Genomic DNA, 21,939 nt, shown 5'->3' on the forward strand with positions numbered 1-21,939 from the left:
AGCCAGCGTACTGCTGCAGCTGTCCATGATTGTGTGGTGGGAGCCAGAGAGGGTCCGGGTACGTGCGAGATGCAGCCATAGTCACGCTACACTGTCTCCAAAATTACAACCTGCTGGGATCGTCAGTGTTGCAGCGCATCAGAGCCGACTGAAAGGTGAGCGCGAGAGGTGCGTTTCCATTATTTACTCGTCCTCGAGACACTGCCCCTTGCCCTTGAAAATTAGTGCTGACGATCCGTCCCTGGTTCGCATCAAGAACAGGCCAGGAACCAACATGGATGCTGTGCGCTATAGCAGTGCTGCTGATGATGCTTGCACAGAGATTATGCTGCTAGCATCGTATTCACAGACTCTAATCCTCCTTATTGACAATTTTAAACGGGATGCGATTCGTATTACAGAGAAATTTGACACGCATTAGACTGAGCAGACAGTTTTGGGGTTTTTTTTGTGAAAATGTTGAAATAAGCTGTGCAGGGATTTAAATAGAGTGGCTATTCATTTGTGTCAAGATGACACCCATTTGAAGCAGCTATATTGTTAGGATATGCTTTTTTACTTGCAGCATCAATTTAATGAACATTTTTCTTTTGCAGCAAGGCTGACTGTAGAGATGTCAAGTTACTGATTTACTCAGGGACCGTTCTTTATCAGAGAAGGGGGCGGCTGTGGGATGATTACATTTTATTTTATTTTATTTTATTTTATTTTATTATTTCCCCACGGCTACAAATATTTTTCCTCAAGCCTCCCCGATTCAATTGGGTAAAAATGCATGACCCTCCATCCACCATAAATTAGATTTTTTTTTTTAAAAAAATGTACTTTTCAATATTTCCAAGTGACAAGTTGAAGACCGAATTCTAGATTTTGGCCAAATTTTAAATGAGATCTAGAATAAAGGGATTTTGATGAAATAAAACTATTTTAACGCAGATTTGGTTATGTCTTTTTCTTACTGAAGTGTTTATTGCACGTGATAAAATTAAATTAAATTAAAATATGCCAAACGAAAAAATCTATAATACTGTATAAGTCCTGACCTAAGGGACTGTTCTGGGCAGCTGAGGTGTGACTGTTTTTTTTTTTTTTTTTTGGTTTTTAATCACCTGTAGCTACAAATTTTCCTTGAGCCATCTTGATTTATTTGGGAAAATTGCATAACTTGAAAGTTAATGCCTCTTTAAAAAATATTTAAGCACATGCTGGTTAGTTAGTGCAAATGGTTTACTTTTGGCCAAATTTCAAAAGAGATGCAGAATACATCAATTTTAATTAAATATCACTGTTTAAAGCTCAGATATGGTTATGTTCAGGGTTCTTGTGGATCCTTAAAAGGTCTTTAAAGGCACTGATTTCATTAATTTAAAAAATAAGGCTTTAATTGGTATTAAATTGACTTAAATTAATCTTTCAAAAGTCTTAAAAATGTGCAGACATTTTTTCTGATTTTGTATCGTAAAATCTCAAAATATTTGGTGCCATCTTTTTTTTTTTTTTTTTTTAAATAATTTAATTTTCTTAAACTCATCATGATGGGAATCTAAATAGTGGAATCTCACATACAGATTAAGAAACACAAAATTGCCCAGAAAAATGCCCAGAAAGGCCAAATATTTTCCACTTCTGTCGGTTAACCAAATAGATATTTAAATAATAATATAATAGTTTAAAAAGTTTATTGTCTTCTATGTGTTCCACCCTAAAAAGGTTTGCTTTTCAACAGTTGACATAGATATTTTTTTCACTGGACAAAAACAAAAGAAGTTAGAATAAACAATTGGGCAAAATAAAATTGTCCCTTTTTTAATTTTGGTTGTTAGAAAATTTGTCTTAAACGTAATTCTGATTGACATTAATAAAGCCCTAAATCTTCCTTTCCTTAAGGTGCAGCAACACTGATGTTTATCTTTTCTTTTTTTTCTGACAGAAGTGTTCGGCAAACATAAAGTGTCCAAGGATGTCCGAAAATTAAAATTCAACGATAGTTTCTGTTTTCGGTTTTGATCTATGATAAACACTGTAAATTTGGACATTTTTATAGGAAACATACCTGATTTTTTTTCACTTACTCATAAAATAGATACAAAATACAACCATTTAAATTTGTTTGCCTCTCCCCTAAACAAAAAAAAAACCACAATTCCCTCCCAAGTGCTTAAAAAATAATTTGACATGCCTCCCCCTTTTTGCACCACCCCCTCCCCTCTGATAAATAACCAACAGTCCCTTACAGCAGCAGAGACAGTCAGTGCTCCTGCTAATATCTCACAGTTACAGTCATGTACAGTTTACGTTGTTCGGGTGCCATTTACACTAAAAAACTGTAAAAAATTGAATTAGTGCATGGAAATATGATAAATCTAGCATGTTGCCTTCATCGCTCTTTACGTGTTCACTGTATTTCAAACACAGCTGCGTCTCTCCACGTGCAGCCTGCACAGGACGCTTGTATTGACAGAATCTGACCAGCTGTTGCCTGCAGTCACGCTGGCATCACTGTAGACGAAGGCCTTTTTTTTAAACAGATGTATATCACTGTAAAGAGGCAGCAGCTCTGCTCATTACATGCAGCCCAGTCGATGCATTTAGTGCTGTGTTTGTGTGCCCAGCCTGTGGACGTGAGACATCATGGCATCAGAGCATCAGAGGCAGCGCTCTCTGTCCACCGCCGGTGAGTCTCTCTACACTGTGTTGGGAGTTGAAAAGGTGGCCACATCGGATGATATCAAGAGATCTTACAGGTGAGGCTCCCCTCTGTGACTCAGCAGGTAATTACCACAGACGTGATTGCTGTGATTGTATTTATTTTCTGCCGTCTGTCTGTCGACTCTTCACAGGAAACTGGCGCTGAAGTTCCACCCCGACAAGAATCCTGACAATCCGGAGGCGGCCGATAAGTTCAAGGAGATAAACAACGCTCATGCGATTCTGAATGACCCCACGAAGCGTAATATCTACGACAAATATGGTTCTCTGGGACTGTATGTGGCTGAGCAGTTTGGAGAGGAGAATGTTAACACTTACTTTGTCCTTTCAAGCTGGTGGGCAAAGGTAAGAGTGAAAACCAATTACTGTTTCGTCTGTGATTTCGTTTTACTGGTTAGACTTTTCCTGAAGGTCCAGTGTGTAGGATTTAGGGGCATCTGTTGGCAGAAAAGGTAATATTCAGAACTGTCTGTACAGCATAGTTATATCGTATCATTACACTGAGTACACGAGTATTGATTTTTTAAAAAATGTAAATTCATAATATCACAAATGCAAATTAAATTTTTGGTAGCCTGTTGAAATAATATAATCAATTGCTTTTTCAGTCCATTAGAAACATTTTGCTGCAATAAAAATGACTCAAGAATTAGATAATACAGATGCTGAGAAACTTGTCCTTTAGGGACACAATTTGCAGTTGAAAAGAAAGCAGTAAAACAATATATTTTTTCACAATACTCAGCATATTACAACATGTTTAAAATCACAATAATATTGTATCATGATAATATTGTATCATGGGGCATCTGGTGGTTCCCACCTATAATAACTATGTTTTCCATAGACTGAATGTAAAATGAAGCCAAAATATTATATTTGCTGGTGACATAATTTGCTCAGGAGCGAGCTTCATACATCTGTCTCGACGATCGCAAGCAGCGCCACATGGATCGCACTCACACGGAGATCACGCTATAAGGCCGCTTCAAAGTCTCTTTTTTGCGCCACCTTTGCATTTTTACACAGAACTAAACACCAGCAGCATCATGATGCTCCAGGGTGTGATCATGGACTGCATGACAGCATCACGGGCGTGGCATTTAACACAACAACGTCGACCCCAAGTGTGACGTGCAACATATACGTCGGCAACTCTTTCTAAACAATAACATGGCAGCAACAATCATTTACTGTCTCTGTTAGATGGCGGCTGATCTCGTCCTCTGCTCGGAGGGTAAGAGGCTTCCGATTGTGATTGTTTTCCCAGTTTGTGGACATTTACGGCTGCTGTTTTTCTTCTTTGAGTTAGGCGCTAACAGCAGCTGGCTGCTTTTTAAATCTCCCACAGTGGCTCTTACATATAACACGCCGTGAAAACGTCACATCTGTCCTGCACGTGGTCCCGTCCAGCTGGCTGTCCTGTTTGTACAGAAACCATATCGGCACTTTTGCTACCTCCCATGGATGCTAAACGGCGAGACAACTCTTACTCCGACAATACAATCGCACCTTTACTACATAGTGGCGAGGTGGGATAAGGGCACCATATTCAAATATTAAATTAGTAGCAATTTCAATCATGATGTCAGGCACCCTTTTTTATAGCATTAAATAACTCACTAAAACCAAACTTGCAAGAGAAATGAACAATTGAACATATCAGTGGGATAAGAACTACCTGAAATGACAGAAACCATCTTTGGGAAACATTTATTTGGCTTGTAATTAGGTTCTTTAGACACAAGTAACGTCAATTTCATTCATAAAGCCCATTGTCACAAAATGCCTCAGAGGGCTTTATAGCATACGACATCCCTCTGTCCTCGCAAGTCGATGTGAGGGGCGAAAAGTCAACCCTCACATCGGGACACATGAGAGTAGTTTCAGCTGTGCACCGTCACCACTAGATGCCACTAGATGCAACACACTGGACCTTTAATTCTTGTTCTCTCACTGACGTTTCTCGCCGCCTCGTGTATCTGCTCCCCTGCAGGCTCTGTTTGTATTCTGCGGCCTGGCCACTGGCTGCTACTTCTGTTGCTGCCTATGTTGCTGCTGTAACTGCTGCTGTGGTAAATGTAAACCACGGCCACGGGAGGGTCAGGAGCAGGAGTTTTACGTGTCCCCCGAGGACCTGGAGGCTCAGCTGCAGTCTGATGAGAGAGGTGAGACTCACCTGTGTGGCCACTCCCATTATGAATCTGATAGATGGACGATGTCGAAAAATGAAAAACCTCTTTCCCTCCATCCCCTTCTTTAATCAGATATGTTTTATATTTACTATGTAGGTAATATCACCTCATCCTACTGATATATATCAGATTATAATGTGTAGTTTGTATAGTCCTCATTGTCTTCTAAAATGATCATTTTTCCACTTGTTTTTGATATCTTATTATGTCGAGATTCATTGATTTTGTGTTTTATTTATGGCGTGTTTGTGCATATGTATAGATAATTATTACTGTGTACTTTTTATAGGACCCTTTGTCTTTAATATATATTTACACTATTTTTTTATATTGTTTCTGCTTGTTTTTGATAACTTATGACAATATTCAAGTATTTTATACCTTATGTTTATCATTATAGGTATTTTTTAATAGTACCCTTTGTCTTCCTTTACATTTTTTCTAAATTCTTCTACTTTTTTCTACTAGTTTTTTTAACTTATTATCCAAATAATCATATACTTTGTACTTTATATTTCTGATATACACATGTATATCTTGTTATGAGAAAATGGATACATCCTGTTTTTTTATATCATAATATATTATGTATTTTGTATAATACCCTTTGTCTTCTATATAGATTTTTTTCTAAAATTAACTTTTTCAACTAGTTTTTGATTTTTAAACATTATTCATATTTTCTGTAGTTTATATTTATAGTTTATATATCATGATATGAATTTTGTACAGTATCGTTTGTCTTCTACATACATGTTTCTCTGAAATGTTTAATTTTTTCTGCTAGTTTTTGATATATATGAAAATATTCACGTTTTGCAGAGTGTATTTATGGTATATATGTATATATATATATACATAATTATGGTATACATTTGATATCTGGTTTGTGCTAGAAGTTTGATTTTCATTTGGTTTGCTGGAAAATGTTTCTTTTTTGTTTTGTTTTGTCAAACAGAGGCTGGGGGTGACCCTATAATGCTGCAACCATCGGCAACAGAGACAACCCAGTTGACATCGGATGGGCACCATTCCTACCACACTGACACCGGCTTCAACTAACCTCCTCCGCTCCCGTCAATCCTGGCCTGCGGTCCTGCCTGCTTCCCTGCTCCACCTCCAGTGAGATGAAAGAAAGGGGCAATCCATCTTTCCACTTCAGAAAGAGAGCCATGCGGAGGAGAGGGACTAGTAAGCATGGCCCATGAAAGGAACTAATGAAGTCACACATCCCTTACACCCCTCCCTGATTGGTCCGCAACTTATCCCCCATCCCAATACGAGAAGAAAAGAGAAACTTAAGTTTCCTTTTTATTTCTTCTTTTGTATTTCTTGGCCTTTAACCGCACAGGTCGCCTACCCCACTTTCCCTCTCCCACATTTTGCATCATGGTGTAGCATGCACTGTTTATAAAACATGGTCTCCAGATTCATCTTTTGCAGCATTTTTACTTTGCAAGACTCATAATGTAGGTGCATACGTATGTGCAATATGTTTAAATGAGAACAGTTCACATGGCGGCAGCAGCGGAGAGAGGAGGAGGAGAAGGAGGAGGAGGAGGTGGGTGAAGTTTATAAGATACTTTATGCTGGAGGAAAGGAGAGCCATGGCTCAGGGAGGTGCTGGTTAAAGAGAGATGGTCAGTGCCATCATTAAACCTTCGAGAACAGAGTTGTCATATATATTAGTGCAATTTTCACTTCAGATTCACAATCAATACTAAATGCCACCTGCCATCGTCAGACCCACAGTACAGTACGTCTGTGTTTGTCTGTAGTGTGCTCCCCTGAGAGGTTTTAATGTGAATCACGAGGTTGTCAGGCACAGAGCTTTATTTGCAGACATTTCTCTTCATAAATGCCTGCTGAGGTAACAGTTAAAGTTATTAATTAGTATTGGCTTTCCATTCCTCTGCCTCAGCTTTATTTCGGCTCCTCTTTGCAGGATACGTTCCTGCGGCACTGAACAGGTCGCCATGACAGTCATTTTTCAAGGTAACTTTCATGTTGGTTCATAATTTCTTGCATCTATTTATGGCAGTTTTCAGCCCCCGGAGGATTAGTTACATTGTCACGATTTTATGTTGATCTGAAACCTAACGAGAATTTTTGTTTTAGTTTATGTTTGTTGTTTTTTGTCACTTCAGCAGTTATGTCTAATAGACTTTGGGGTAGTGGTAGCTGATGAAGTGGGTACACTATTAGGTAGAAAGTGGGTATACTCTCCTATATAATTCAGTGTCTTTTTGACTGATAGGTGGGTTTAATCCGTATGTCTGCGTATACCCTCCACTACACTATTGCTAATAGATAAAAAAAAAACAATTTGGGTTCTGAAATTAGAAGCTTAAGCTTTAAAAACTGAAACTGAATTAACATGTAAATTATGAATTTGTTTCTATTAGAGGAGGAAATGTTACTATTCTTTCCTCTGAAGTTTGAAAAGCAGCTTGGTTATTGGAATGATATGATGACTTTCTGCCTTTTTTTTGTTTGTATGTTCATACTTTGAGCAAAAGTAATTTATTTCAGGGACGTCACAACTAATTTTTACAAAGTATTGCAGTGAGGAGACTTTCATGTGGGTTCATAATTTCTTGCATCTGTTTATGGCGGGTTTCAGCCCAGGTGGATTAGTCACATTGTCATGATTTTCTGTTGATCTGTCATCTTCAAATTTTTGATTTTGTTGTATTTTCGTTGTTTTATCGTCACATCAGCAGTTGCGTTTAATTGACACAAAATATTTAGAAATCAGAAGCTTAAGTTTATAAAGGAAACTGATAATTTTACATTATATTGTGTAGTGTTTCCATTAGTCGAGGAAATATAATTTTCCTTCCTAAGGTTTGTTAAAACACAAATTATTGGAATAATATGATGAACTGCTGCTTTTTTGTTTTCGTATGTTCATACCAAAAGCCAAAATAATCCATTTCAGAGATGCTGAAATTAATTGAGACTTAACAATATTCATTTCATCTAATTATTGCACTTATTTTCAAGGTAGCTTTCATGATGGTGTATAATTTTTTGCATCTATTTTATGGGAGGTTTTAGCATAGGTCATCTTGATCTGCTGTTTTTTTTTTTTTTTTAATTTTATTCTATTGTATTTTAGTTGTTTTTTTTTTGTCACATCAGCCGTTTTATCTGAAACTGAGGCGTAACATTTACAGAGAAAATGTTATATTCATTCGTCTAAAGTTTGTTAAAGCAGAAATTATCAGAATTATATGCTGAATTTCTGCTCTTTTTTTGTTTCTATGTTCATACCCGGAGCAAAAGTAATATATTTCAGAAAAATCACAACTAATTGAGACTGAAAGACATTAATTTTATCTAATTATTGCAATTATTTTTGTCATTGATCTTGTGCTATGTGAAGCCAAGGAGCTCCAGTCGGCTCTGATGAGAGCTGTAAATATGTAGAAATGACAGATCTCTATCAGCAGCTGCTCTGGTTTGGAGAGTGACATGTTTTTAACTCTGAGTCGTCTTGAATATGTTAAGTAGTTAATGTGATGTGGAAAAAAAAACATGTTACGCTCTTTATGGTTGGGAGATAAAGCTGACTAAAGAACATCCGCATGGGGGATATTTTCGGTAGTGAGGAATCAGATTTTCATCATGTTTTTAGTCCTTGTGTTTTTGAGCTGAAGTCTGATGACATTTCGTCCGATGCTGTGATCGTTTATCATTGTCGACTTTTTTGAATCCATGTAGAGTAAGAAGCTCGTCAGGCATATCATCTGTGAGCTACAGGCAGCTCGAAATGATTTTTTTCATACGACTGAATTTGCATCTATTGCCACACATTTTTGCAAATTGCCATAAATTGCCATGAAGATCTTTGCCACTCTGTCAGTTTCATAAAATGCTAATAATGTGTTCCAATGGTTTACAATTGGTGAGCTCCTGTCGCCCACCCTCTGCTATTAACGGTATGGATGTTGACCTCTGTGGCCCTTGTATGATGTTTCCTGTAACCCTTGATGAAACATAGATGTTCCTGTCATGGCTTTTTTCATTGAGATACTGAAAAATGCTACTGTAAATGTTTCTAAGTTGAATGCACTGTGTGTTTAAAAAAAATACTATAATGGATCAATGATCAGGACATGACTCCATAAAAAGACAACATAGTATATAGTGTAACTATAGTGAAATGGTTATATGATGCATTTTTGGAATTTTATTTATTTCATACTTGATGATGGCTATAATTTTAACTGGTATGGTGTTGTAATGTAACCATTAAATTTGCAAGGAATGGTTTAATGGTTACAGTCGCTTGTACATACACTTGGCCCATATAAAGTATAAACCTTAAACGTTTATGTTGTAGCATGGTAATTGTGTGTCTGGAAGAAAACAAGTGGATCATTGATCTGATTTGCTGTTGTTGAATAAATGTTCCTGAACATTTTGACTTGTTACCTCCAGTTTGTAAAAATATCGGGTTCAAAACTGACTTACTGGAGTTATGAAGAGTATGGCGACTCATTTTTTAAAACTGAAATACAACAAAATAAGACAAAAGCATGCGCAATTGTTGATTTGGTGCAGTATGGAGTGTCGATGCACATAAACATAAAACCCGTGAAAAGTCTGTAAGGTGATCTATGGCTTTAAAATCAAATATTAAATTTAATTATTTAATTAGTAATTAAAGTGACAAGACTAAAATATTTCAAGACTTCAAAAAAATCAGAGAAAATAATACTCAAAGTTAAACAGAATAAAATATCCAACAATAATATAAAATTCTAGCAGAAAATATTAAAACAGACATATATTTGAAATAAAATGGTGTGATGAAATTGATAAAAAGCTGTTTTTGAGAAATATGTTTTAAAAGGTTATTTAACTGGGGTTAGACACACATTTCTAATAATAAATCCTCATATAAATTTCTTGATGTACTTCCTTTTAATGTTAAACTCAGTGCTGCATGATGTTAGATTAATCTGCCAACTCTCTGCTTCACTTGGCTCTAAAGGACTTTGCCGTGACTGCAGTGTGGTGGCACATTTTGCCAGCAGATGGAGACAAGTCTTACTAAGTTATTGTGGGATGCTAATTATAAATGAGCATTTACAGGCATTTAAATCTCAAATTGTGTTTTATTTTTTCTACCTTCGACTGTAAATCCAGTCGTCTTGTTGTACTACAGTACAACAAGACACACAGTTACAGTTGAAGGGAGAGTTTGTATAGCCATCATCACAGGTACTTCTGTCGACCTCGAGTTCACTGGAATGAACCTAATGAACACTGAAACCACTCAGATTTAAATTTTAAATGAATAGATTTGAGATTACATGCGTACATAAAAGAACTAGCTCTTTGGGTCATGTACTGTATGTCTCAGATGCTATGATCAGTCATGGACTAAAAAAGATAATTTTCTCAAATACTGTAGTTGAATGCAATTTGGAGGTACTTGTTCATTAAAGAACAATTTATATTTTTTGCCATTTTAGAGATTTTTAGACTCCATTACATTTCAAAGGAAAGGGAAGTATTGTACTGTGATTGCAGTGATTCCATTAAATAATAATTATAATAATTAAAATTACTAGTAGTAGTACTATTGTTGTTGTTTGTTGTTAAAACTTAAGCTGTATAGTGCATTTCAAAACAAAGTTACAAAGCATTTTACAGATATTTTACAGATAAAACAATGAAAAAAAGAGTAGACTAGTTTAAAAGTTATTCAACATGGGACAGAGTAAGATACATAAAATGAAATACAGGTTTAAAAAGTAATAATAATAATAATAATAATAATAATAATAATAATAACAAAAATAATTTGAAATAGCTCCACTTTAACCAGATGCTGATATAATACATAGACTCTTATTCTGAAATGGCCCATCCTGTCTAATGACTAGGCTGCTTTTAGTGTAGTTTATTTTAATGCTACCACTGTCGTACTTTTACTTGTGTTGGATTGATGCAGGATTTATATTTGTAGCAGAGTACTTGTACACGACATAATTGCACAACAACTTCACGCATGTCAACACCATCAGTCCTCAGTGACTCCCTCCTCCTCCTCCTGCTCCTCCTCTCCTGCTCCTCTGTTAGTAGAGCTCTTTGTGTATGGTGGCAGGAGGCTGCTGCTAGCTAAACTACTCAAAACACTCCGCAGGTGAAAGTGAAGCAGCGATGAACCGACCAGGTGAGACCGCCTCGCGTCGGTTTTAAGTCGTGTAATAATTAATTTTCACCGGTATTTCGGTCAGTTTTAGCGGATAGCTAACGCGTTTATGATGTGTTTGTGCTGCTGTCGACGCTGGCTAACGTTAGCTCCGCGAGCAACAAGTAACGTTAGCCGTTAGCTTCAGCTAGCACCAGTTAGCTTCAGTTAGCCGGGCAGCTAAAGTGAAATTCAGCACTAAGGACAGCTCCGACTGTGTTTACTCTGTTTAAAATATGAAAACCGCCACTGTGATTTATTAAACTACCGAAGTTTTGAAACTTAATTGACTATAAACTTTTTTAAAAAGTACGAAAAAGGGAATCCGTTGGCTATCTATCTAATTTTGTTGATTTTATACGTGTGGTGTCATAATTTATTGGTCTATTTGTCTTATTTTATTCTGTTTTACTTTATTTTAATTTTATATTATATGTGTATTATCCTATTTTAATGGTTTACTTGTAGTATTATTATTTTATTTTATTTTAAAACACTTTTTCGTATCAGTGCTGACTCATGTCTTTGTATCTTGGTTTGTTCTTCATCTGAAATATTATTTTTCAAAGTTTTATTGGTAGTTTTATTGAATTTTATTCACTTTTATGGTGAGCTGCTGGCTTTTTTGACACCTGGCAGCTTGTACCTTGGACTTTGCAGCACACTGAAATGTGCTCTATCAACATATCTATCAGTCTATCAATATATACATACATAGTTTTTTCAATTTAATGTTTATTTGCCTGTGCTTCTTTTTAAGGTTTTGGTGGGGCTTCAACGTCAATGAACTTCTCCACAAGGGTTACAGAAAATGGATGCTCACCCTCGGATCTGACAGAGGAGGACATAGACAATCTAAAGATTGAACTTGTAAAGGTGATGCAGCTCCTTTCGGCTATTCAAAACAAAAAGTAAATAACATCTGTTTGCTGTTGTCTCTCAACTAATTAAACTGTTGTGTATAATTTCTCCTGCACAGATAGAGGATGAAATTCAGACACTGAGGCAGGTGCTTTTGGTCAGAGAAAAATATGCAGCAGACATCAGGAGGCAGCTGGGCATGGGTCCTCTCAGTAACATCAAACAGAATCTGTCCAAAGGCTGGCAAGACGTGCAGACCTCAGCCCCGTGAGTGCGCTGGCATCCTCACAAACATTGCATATTTACACTTGCATTTTCATTGTAAGACTTGGGTGGTTAAAAACTCCACTACAAACCTCTATAGTCTTACCTGGTTTAAGAGACCCAAGCTCTCCGCTGGCAGAGGATTTGCCACGCATTGTCTTAGTGTGACATGGTTACATAACCGTGAAAAGCACACTAATGACGGTTCTCTGTCTTAAGTCGAGGTAATAATCTGCCAGCTTGTGTGTTTTTTTACTCTTGTTTCAGATATCTCACAGCCTCGGCCACTCTGGATGACATCAGCCACTCCAACATGTGAGTGTGCATCTTTTTCTGTTATATCCTGAACAAAAAAAAAACATTTGTCCTACATATCGTGGCATTAGGGTTTCCCAATGGTTTTCCCCATGCTCACATGTTAAAGAGGATTCTCTCCTAAGAAACAAGTGATGGGATTTCCCAGGTCAAATAGGATCGGTACCCCGTTAATAGCCTTATAGCTGGACTTAGCACAGGGAGCAGTAATGGCAGGACTTACCTGAAGTGTTTGATTTAGTGAGCAGCCCTCTGCATGTGTGTGAATTTTTACCTTTGTGTTCTCTGCTATAAGTTAAGTGTCACATGTGTGTTGGCAGTGTTGTGACTTACACCACTTCTGTCTACCTGTAGCTATATGAGGACACGGGAGGGTCTCTGTCATGCAGGCCAGGTGACATCAGCTGCAGTGTCTAGTGTGGGTGTGACCATCACCAGGAGACTGGCGGAGATGAGGTACCCTCAAGATTGGCCTTGCTATTCCCAACTGATTTCTTAAAATAAAAAGCTGAATTATTTTTCAATTCCATTTTTAAAAATATAGATCTGCAATGATTATTAGCAAGCCAAAATAAACAGAAGAAATTAGCTTGAGGTGGTTGTTTAATGAAAGGACTAAAAGTAGAAAGTAGCGTAAAATGTAAATACTGGAGTCAAAATGAAGGATGACACATTTAAAAAAAAGTCTATGCGGAATGAATGTTTTGAACGTATATATATATATATTTTCTATTCAATCTAGGTCACTCTGCATGGACATCAGTTAACATCAACACCATATTACACTTTACATGTGATCAAAAATTGATATTTAATACATTAATTAATAAAAAAGTTTCTAAACATTGACCAAACATTCACTTTTGCCCGCCATATTTATGCATTTAAGAGGTCAAGTCGGCAACTTGTGTCATAAAATGATGTTGTTAGTATACTCACCTGGCATGCTGTATAGTTAAAATTTTGCTTGCTGCAGTAAATAGACGCATGTAAAATGTGCAACTACTAAAAGTAAATGAAAGCTGCTAGAAACAAAATAACGAGATATATAATTTTTACCGTCAAGTGTTGACACTGTTTTCATGCTTTCCGCCATTTATGCTGCCTTGAAATGTTACGCAAACGTCCAACTTGGGTTATCATCGAAATTTACTAATTTCCCCACTCGTAATCACGACTTTGGAAAGCCGTTTATGTGCTCGTAATTCGTAAATACGCTATTTCCGAGGAGCACATAAAGGCAGCATAACATATACTGACTATGGAAAAATACGTCATACAGCCCCACTTCAAAAAATCCAAACTGTCCCTTTAAGTTCGAAGGCCCCCTGTCTTATGTTTTTGTTGAGCCAGTAATCAACAGCTCTAATCCAATCACAGTGGTACATCTGGACATCAGCAGCAGGAGCTGATAAGTCTGTTGTTGTCGTCCATGTGGAGACAGAATCTGGTGTGACGTTATCTGTGTGTCTGTCGTTATCTCTGCAGAGCTCTGCCTCTTCCCAGCCCTCCACGGTAAGACTAAAGGGTCTGAAGTGTGTGTGTGTGTGTGTGTGTGTGTGTGTGTGTGTGTGTGTGTGTGTGTGTGTGTGTGTGTGTGTGTGTGTGCAGATCTTTTACTTAAGTTAAAAGCAGTAATACCAGTGTGAGAATAAAATGTTAAAAGTAACAGTCCCGCATTAAGGAGAGAGACATTAAGTGTTTGCATCAAATATTTATTGAGTACGAGGAGTAAAAGTACTCATTATGCAGACTGCTCCATTTCAGAGTGATACATAATTCACTGGATTAAAATTACTGACGCATTAATGTGTAAGCATCACTAACGATAAAGCTGGTGAAGGTGGAGTTGAAGTAGCACAAAATGGAAAAACGCAAGTCACATTACACCACTGTTACTGCATGACACAAACAATCACAAGTTGATTAAGTGTTCAGTTGAGTTTTGTAACCGATTATTTAAGTCATGTATGATGGAAATAGACAAAAAATGTACTGTTTTCTACTTTTCTCACTTTTTAATTTCTTATAATAAAGTGAACCTAATGGTTTCAACTGTTCAGTCGTTTCAAAATGTCACATTTCGCTCTGGTACACTGTAAAGGGCATAATTCCCCAATGAGGGATTCATTAAGTACTTCTAAATATCATAAAAATAAGTGATATATTAATCAATAAGTGTTGCTTTGGCTGAACCAAAGGAAACCTCTTTATTGACATAAATAATTTAATATTTTTCCAGCACTCTGTGTAATTGTATTCTTGTTTCACAGTTTACAGATAGATAGATAAATAGATATTTCACCTACTTCTATGTACAAAGTAGTTATGTTTATGTTCAGCTTTGTGGTCCTTGTTTTTAGTTGTATTTCTTTTTCTGTGCAAGTACATTTAGAGCAATGAAAGTAGTAGTAGTAGTTGTAGTAGCAGTAGTAGTTGTAGTAGTAGCAGGAGTGTGTTTTTTCACTAATCACACATTAGAATAAATTAAAAATGATACACACAGTATAAACAAAATCAGTCTGTGTATCAAGTCAGACTTGCTGTATGTGTACACAAGCTTAGCAAGTAAAACTAATTCTGAGGTACATAACATTTTGAGCCTGTTGTAAAGTTTGTATTTTCATGCGTTTACTGATTTCTTTTGATGTTTTTGAGCTTTTCTTGTCACTTAGAATATCTAAACTCCCTTCTTTTCCTTGCCTCCAATGTGACGCCGTGCAGCCTCAGCCACACCATGAGTGTGCCGACTATGAGGTGAAAAAAAACTGCAATTCCTGTATTTAATGCTAATTTGTTTGGTTAAAAAAACAGAGTTAAAGTTTATGTAGTTGTAAAAAGTAATTGTCAAATACAGTATGTGTAATTAGTCTTCTCATTTCTCTGCAGACATTCCTCTACATTTAAGTCTTTTGAGGAAATGGTCGGCAGTGTAAAGGTGAGTTTGTCAAAACCAGCGGCAGTCACATAGTTTTTACTGGGTAAATTATTGATTATTGATCACTTGTTTCCTGTCTTGATCACGCAGGACAAAGTGAGCAGTGGTCTGACAAATAATGGAGACACCTCTGGGTTTGAAAGAAGATCTTCACGCACATGAGATAAGCCCTTCTAACATAACACAAACAACTATTTTTCATACTTTAAGTTATTTAACATTACTTTGCTCCCTCATCTGTGTGAATTTGTCCACTGTTATTTATTGTATTATTATAACATGACTAATAGAATGTATAACAAGCAATGAAATATTATTTTAAACTTCAATGTAAAAATAGTCTTTTAATATGTGAATGTTACATTTCTGCGGCTGGATAAATGTAATTTAACAGTTATTTATTTTGACATGTGAGTTCAGCAAACCTGGACTCTGCTCACAGTATGCATTCATTTGACATTAATTGTGACATTAACAAAACAGAATTTCAAAAGCATGAAGTATTTTTGTACTTAAAGATTTTTCAATTAAAGTCAATTGAATGGTTCGAGGTCTTTTGTCATCAATGGCCACGTCAATTTCATTTGCCGTAATTAGATTGGTGTTTTTAATTAACGAAAGTAGAAGTTTGTATTTTCATGTGTTTGCTGATTTCTTTTGATGTTTTTAAGCTTTGCTTGTCACTTATAATGTTCAAACTTCTTCTCGTTGCCTCTCTAACGTGACACCCTCAGTCTGTGGTGGCCTTGTTTGATGTTAAGCCTTTAGGTGGCGCCAGAGACTTCAGATGTCTTACCAGTGTTGTTATGGATATCAAAACCAGATACAAGTGTCCCAAAGTGCCCCTACTACTGCATTTAATCTGCTTTTATTGAGATCAAAACTCAATAATCCCAGAAGAAAATGCAGTCCCAAGATTCAATAATTCTGTATTATGCAAAAAGCCCCACCAACTCATGCATAGCAGAAAGACGTGCAGACTTTGTGGTTTTGTTTCTTTTTTTGTTGTTGTTTTGCATCTCTTCGATGTCATGTTTTTGACTCCTTAAGGTTATCATGTGTCTCTTCGCAGTTCCTTTGCATCTCTTTGTAGTCACTTTGAGTCTTTTCCTGGTTGGTACATGTTGCAGTCATTTGAGTGACATTTTGCAGATGAAGGCCAGCAGGGGCACATGATACTTTGGGCTGTGTCCAGGGAGCCTGTTCAGTCACTCATCCACGCTCCTGAGGGACTATAATGTTCATACAAAAACATTAAGAGTTACATTTCTGACAACTGTATGTGTTGAGTTGAAACATTTAGTGCAGTGGTAGCCATTATAATTATCTGACTATACTCTTATTTCCCAAGAAGGTTTAGCGATATTATAATCAAACTGATTAAAGAAAGCTGTTAACTCTTTGAAACCTGGATTTACAGTTTTTGTGTGTTGTGTTCACGTGTTTCACAAGCATTTAAACCCTCGAAACCCAAGCAAATTGGTTTAATTTATTTTGGAAACATGGAAAAAAGGCATTGAGCAACCTGGCATAAAATTACCTGCAAAGTGCAAGAAATTAGAGAAGGTGGCAAGAAAAACGACCTGAAAAAAGAAAGAGAGAAAATTATTTGAAAATTAAACCAAAAATAGTAAGGGAAAAAAAAATCCAGAAATTATTATAATGATGATGTTGATGCATTATAGAAAAAATCAGTTTGTTTTTGTTGGTAACTTTTCAACTTTTTTTTGCAAATTTTCAGGTTATTTTCTTGACACTTTTACTAATTTATTGCCAATATTGTGAGTAATTTTTATTCTGACTAAGTTATTCAACGCCTTCTTAGATTGTCAAAAGTAATCAGGCTAAGTTGTTCAGCCTTATTGTGCATTTTGCATTTTTGAAGTCATAATACATCTTTTTGTTTTGTGTGTCTTTGAGATCATTTATGAGTTTCAGGCCAATTTCCCTGTATTTTATGTGTTGGAGGGGAAAAACAGTAGTTCCCTGACCGGGAATCGAACCCGGGCCGCGGCGGTGAGAGCGCCGAATCCTAACCACTAGACCACCAGGGAGTGGTGTTCAACGAGAGTGGTGTTTGGTATTTGAAAAAAACCTGAGTTACCGACTACGGTTGACGCACATCAACTAAATTATAAAGAAAACATTATTTTAACGGTTTTCGACGTTGTTCAATAGCGTTAAAACGTTTGTCTGACGTATTCCAACCGCTTGTCTGAAACCATCTTGCTGTTTTACCTAAATAACATTGTTTTTGTCAGTTTGTGTCCACAGACGCTTTCTACGAAGTCCTTACGGCGGGTTAACGTCAAAGCTCCTGCAAAGCCTCCTTTTGTCTGATGTCACCGAGTGCAACAACAAACAGAACAACCGCACGTTTCCTGTCCTCGAGCTGCCACAGTCCCCGCCCCGTGCCACAGCAGCACGCGCCCAGGCCAGGCCCTATAAAAGCCGCTCGTGCTGCAGCAGGGTCAGTGTCAGCAGCAGTGTTTTGACCGAGAGGGTCAACGCAGAGACTTCATCCGCAAATGGGCCATTGTAACAACTAGCACCTCTTCTACTTGAAGCCATCCGCACCTTAGAACCGCATCCGGTGCCAACACCTGCATCCCAATCTTTAAGGTAAGTCTGAATAATTAACATTTTGTAAAATTTGGAAGTTCCTTTCTTGTGTTATCAAACAAAAGATATGTGTCATCTCACTTTTTAAAATCTAAACACAAAGGTAGTTTTTTGTGCAATTTTGAATTGAATTTCAGACGCCTAGTTTAAACATTTTTCATGAGGGGGGGAAAGGAATTGAGCAATTTGAAATCAAAAAGAAATGAACCACAAATTGAAATAAATTAGTATATTTAAAAACTATTAAATAAACAAAGCTAGGGAAAAAAACTCTAGGAAAATAATAATTACCATAATTACATATTTAAAATTACATTACAGAGTTATTATAGTTTTCCAAGTCTTGTTTGCTTCTCTTTTTGTTTCTTTTTCTTATTTATTTGTTTTTTTTAATTTATGTATTTATCTATTTACAGATTTTCAGGTAATTTTCCTGTACTTTTTTTTTTAAATGGGGGGTTATATCTTCTTTCCTCCTATGTTTTTAAGATAAATCATGCAGGTTTGCTCTGGTTTCACAGGGTTAACTTTCTGAAAGGCCCCACATGTGCAGTAAATACTAATTGATAAGTAAATTTGCATTCTGGCCACTGTATAAATGTGTTTATGAGTCTGCTGCTGTTTATCTGGGCTATGAGGTGCAGACGGATTTTTGTCTGCTCCTTGAAATCCCCAAAGCCATCTGCTGCTCACCCGGTGTTAAGCTTAACAGCCTTCAGCTGGTTCTCCTGGCTGCTCACTTACTTTTGAGAGTCTGAAATGCAAGTCAAATACATACAAAATTAAATAAATGTAAATTCTTGCATATTTTTATACATACGTTGCTGCGCTGTCAATTAAGAAAAAGGTTAATCTCAATGCTTTTTTGGCAACGACAAAATCTGGCTAGATTTCCGGGCTGAACACATATCTTGGACGTCCAGAGGGCAAGAGCGCGGGCACCATCTTTTGCCAGTCACGCAGCCAGCTTGTGCACTAAGCTGTCCTGAGTTCAGCTGGACATGTGGACACATTCTCACACACACCCTCTGGTTATTTGAGTCCGGGGGAAACCAGATTCGAGGAAGCAGCTGCTTGTGTTTTATCACTGCAGTGAGGGGGCGTACAGACAGGAATGAAGTACAGAGGGCATGAATGCAAAGCGGCAAAAGTAATCTTAAAATGGGTTGCTGGTGACCTGTAGTGAATGCTTTCAGTGCATGTGTGCTTTTTCACCTCATGTCTCCATAAAGCGGGGGCGGCCGCTTTGTAGCAAGGTGTTTGCAATGCCTTTTAAAGCAAGAGAATTTGGTGCCAACTGCATCCTTTTCTCATTTTATTTCCCGTCTAATAATGCCTGCACCACCTCCTTTCTTCTTGTCTCTCCTCCAGGTTTCCATTTTCCATCTTTGAGCGGTTTGCCACCTAAGGTCGGAGAAAATGGCAGCAATTCCATCAAGTGGCTCCCTCATCGCCACCCATGATTACTATAGGAGTGAGTCAGACTTGGCTAATATGCATTTATATTGCATTCATTTGACTTGAATGGTTTTTCATTCTGCATCTGACACTGCTATTTTTCATTTTTTTCTTTAATGCACATAGATGACTTCTTTCACTAAAAGGACGCTCTTCTTTTTTGCAGGGCGCCTCGGGTCCAGCTCCAGCAGCAGCTCCTGTGGCAGCGCTGAGTACAGCGGAGAGGTCATTCCACACCACCCAGGTATAAAATAACAGCAGGGTTTTATTTTGAAAGTCCATGCATTCACTTTTTGACACCTGGAGCAACATCACTTTTCTTGTGCTGCTTTCAAACGCCCTTCACAATATTTAAACCCTTGAACCCAGCACAAACTTGTGATTTCTTTCAAAAACATGCAAAAAAGGGCAATTTTTGTAAATGTAATTTATATATTTAAAAAGGGACAATGTACAAAAAGACACACTTTTAAACAATGTGAATGCACCCGATTCAGCTGGGAAGCCAGTTTTCATCGGTAGTCCATTGCCTGATGTTAATTAGCATTCTTAAATAATTTTTAAAAATGCAATGTGAAGATTAAAAACAAACATTAAGATAAAAGGCACCTAATATAGTTAAACATGTACACATTAAGAAATATGCAACACAATTTGTCAATATGAGCACATAAAATCCCAGAATGAGCAACTTGGCAGGAAATGTTCCAGAAACTGCAAGAAATTAGCAAATTTAGAAAATAATTTTTAAAATTTCTGGAGAAAACTACATTTATTGCTCACTATCATAATTCCATATCTAAAATTATGTTATGAAATTGTTTTTTAAGCACCTTTTCCTGGTCATATCCTTTTTTTTCTTAAAATAATTTTTAGTACTTTTTACAAAGGTCTTGCTAATTTTGGGGTCTTTTGTTGTCGTTGCTCTCTGCCTTCTTCCCATGTTTTTGACAGAAATTAAACCAGTTTTCTGATGTTTCAAAGAGTTAAAGTGAGTTTCTCTCTAAAAGTCATTTTTATTTTGCAGGACTCCCACGGCAGGATTCTGGCCATTGGTGGACTTCATTTTTCTTTGCAAAATCAAACCAGCCCGGCATGCAGAACGGATCTGAATCTCAAAAGTGAGTGTCGTAATATTTGACAAATTTAATTTATGCAGCAAAATTTTTGTTTTTTGTGATCAAACCAACGTTTTTTTCGTGTTTCAGGAACAGCATCTACACAGTGGCCAACGGTCAGGTGACCTGCATCGCCAGGGAGATGGTTTTGAACAGACAACTCAGTGAAAACAGCGAAAGTGGAAAGTCTGAATCATCGATCCCTCCACCTACTTCCGCCTAAACTCCATCCCTGCCGCATGCTCCCCTCCTCCCCTCGCACCTCCCTCGCCCTCAGCTCGCCATCCATCGCATAGTCCATCACTGGAGATGAAGATGATGACGATGTTTGTAACCTTTAGTCAGTGCTCTTTCCTTTATGCCTATGTATAGTATGTTTTTATTATGACCAAAAGTGTGAGAAAAAAAAAACTCAAGTATGTAAAAACTTTTTCATTTTATTCTTCTTGTGACTTTACACTGTTATAATGATGAGAAATATATAAATAAAATGCTTCCAGTCAGCGTTTACATTGTGCTTTATTGATTTCCCCACAAATATGTTAATGACCTTTTGGTTGCTAAATGAATCCTGATATTATTTGATTTTTTTTTATGTCTCAAAGGAGTATCATGACACAAAAATTTATAGAGGACTGCGTTTAAGGGCATTGCTAAAAAACACTTTTCTTATGTGGTCCTTGATGGAAACCAACAATACCTGGAAAACTCATTCTTGAGAATCAGGACAAATAAAAAACAACTTTAACTTAACTTTGGGGTAAAACATTATTTTCAAAGTTATGCATATGAAATAAAATTTATGAAATAATTTTAAACTTCTAGACTTGCCCTGTGCTGGACAAACACTTCTTGTCCCAGAAAATAATTCACAACAGCAAACAATAGAAATGGGTTAAAAGTCTCCAAAATCCAAAACTAACAGTTTGCACTGATTTTTACATATGTGTTTTTGTGAAATACCAGTTTAAAGATGTGTCAGATTTCTACAAAAGCATTATTTAATCAGGCATAAAAGAGGTTTACTATTTCCTGAAGACTTTTGTCTCACTTCCTGTTTTCAAAAAAGGGGGGAATGCTGCTCAAGTGCTGGTAAGCTTTGTATTTTTTGTTTATTTATTCATGAAATAATATCGCTATTGGGTGTAACGGACCAACTCTATAGGCCCGCTAAATCAAACTAAAGAAGAACTATGGTGAAAAATGAGCATTTTGATGATCCAGAAACAAGCAGAACACCAGCACTCACAG

The 21,939-nt window shown here is 36.9% G+C and overlaps 3 protein-coding genes and 1 non-coding gene across 5 annotated transcripts; 3 read left to right on the forward strand and 1 right to left on the reverse strand.

Annotated features, from left to right (window-relative positions):
• Positions 1-35: 35 nt before the first annotated feature.
• dnajc5aa (DnaJ (Hsp40) homolog, subfamily C, member 5aa) lies at positions 36-6,425 on the forward strand. Of its 2 annotated transcripts, none has more exons than XM_042492170.1 (5): positions 36-168; positions 2,613-2,744; positions 2,841-3,054; positions 4,706-4,877; positions 5,863-6,425. In XM_042492170.1, the coding sequence occupies exons 2-5, from the start codon at positions 2,632-2,634 to the stop codon at positions 5,964-5,966; spliced, it is 603 nt and encodes a 200-aa protein (XP_042348104.1). In that variant the 5' UTR covers positions 36-168; positions 2,613-2,631; the 3' UTR covers positions 5,967-6,425. The 2 variants fall into 2 exon arrangements, with proteins under 2 accessions (XP_042348104.1, XP_042348103.1); XM_042492169.1 differs by having other exon boundaries at positions 36-155.
• A 4,595-nt stretch (positions 6,426-11,020) lies between these two features.
• On the forward strand, positions 11,021-16,009 carry LOC121947343 (tumor protein D54-like). The gene is made up of 9 exons (XM_042492350.1): positions 11,021-11,094; positions 11,873-11,988; positions 12,092-12,240; positions 12,505-12,552; positions 12,907-13,008; positions 14,041-14,067; positions 15,277-15,309; positions 15,442-15,490; positions 15,581-16,009. The coding sequence occupies exons 1-9, from the start codon at positions 11,082-11,084 to the stop codon at positions 15,650-15,652; spliced, it is 609 nt and encodes a 202-aa protein (XP_042348284.1). The 5' UTR covers positions 11,021-11,081; the 3' UTR covers positions 15,653-16,009.
• A 1,463-nt stretch (positions 16,010-17,472) lies between these two features.
• trnae-cuc lies at positions 17,473-17,544 on the reverse strand. The gene has a single exon. It is a non-coding gene; the product is annotated as a tRNA-Glu (tRNA).
• Positions 17,545-17,955: 411 nt separating this feature from the next.
• On the forward strand, positions 17,956-21,198 carry LOC121947046 (pancreatic progenitor cell differentiation and proliferation factor B-like). The gene is made up of 5 exons (XM_042491923.1): positions 17,956-18,112; positions 19,484-19,586; positions 19,737-19,814; positions 20,598-20,691; positions 20,779-21,198. Exons 2-5 carry the CDS (start codon positions 19,532-19,534, stop codon positions 20,909-20,911), a joined length of 360 nt encoding a protein of 119 aa, XP_042347857.1. The 5' UTR covers positions 17,956-18,112; positions 19,484-19,531; the 3' UTR covers positions 20,912-21,198.
• Positions 21,199-21,939: the final 741 nt, after the last annotated feature.

This window comes from Plectropomus leopardus, chromosome 8, assembly GCF_008729295.1.
Source record: "Plectropomus leopardus isolate mb chromosome 8, YSFRI_Pleo_2.0, whole genome shotgun sequence".
Lineage (NCBI taxonomy): Eukaryota > Metazoa > Chordata > Actinopteri > Perciformes > Serranidae > Plectropomus > Plectropomus leopardus.

Excerpts from the sequence above, each read along its gene's own strand:
- LOC121947343 (XM_042492350.1), top strand. Across the intron at positions 12,553-12,906 it reads GACATCAGCCACTCCAACAT|CTATATGAGGACACGGGAGG; the intron begins GTGAGTGTGCAT and ends GTCTACCTGTAG. Across the intron at positions 15,310-15,441 it reads ATGAGTGTGCCGACTATGAG|ACATTCCTCTACATTTAAGT; the intron begins GTGAAAAAAAAC and ends ATTTCTCTGCAG.
- LOC121947046 (XM_042491923.1), top strand. The coding sequence starts at position 19,532 with ATGGCAGCAATTCCATCAAGTGGCTCCCTCATCGCCACCCATGATTAC. Across the intron at positions 19,587-19,736 it reads CACCCATGATTACTATAGGA|GGCGCCTCGGGTCCAGCTCC; the intron begins GTGAGTCAGACT and ends TCTTTTTTGCAG. Across the intron at positions 19,815-20,597 it reads GGTCATTCCACACCACCCAG|GACTCCCACGGCAGGATTCT; the intron begins GTATAAAATAAC and ends TTTATTTTGCAG.
- dnajc5aa (XM_042492170.1), top strand. The coding sequence starts at position 2,632 with ATGGCATCAGAGCATCAGAGGCAGCGCTCTCTGTCCACCGCCGGTGAG. Across the intron at positions 3,055-4,705 it reads TTTCAAGCTGGTGGGCAAAG|GCTCTGTTTGTATTCTGCGG; the intron begins GTAAGAGTGAAA and ends GCTCCCCTGCAG. Across the intron at positions 4,878-5,862 it reads GCTGCAGTCTGATGAGAGAG|AGGCTGGGGGTGACCCTATA; the intron begins GTGAGACTCACC and ends TTTGTCAAACAG.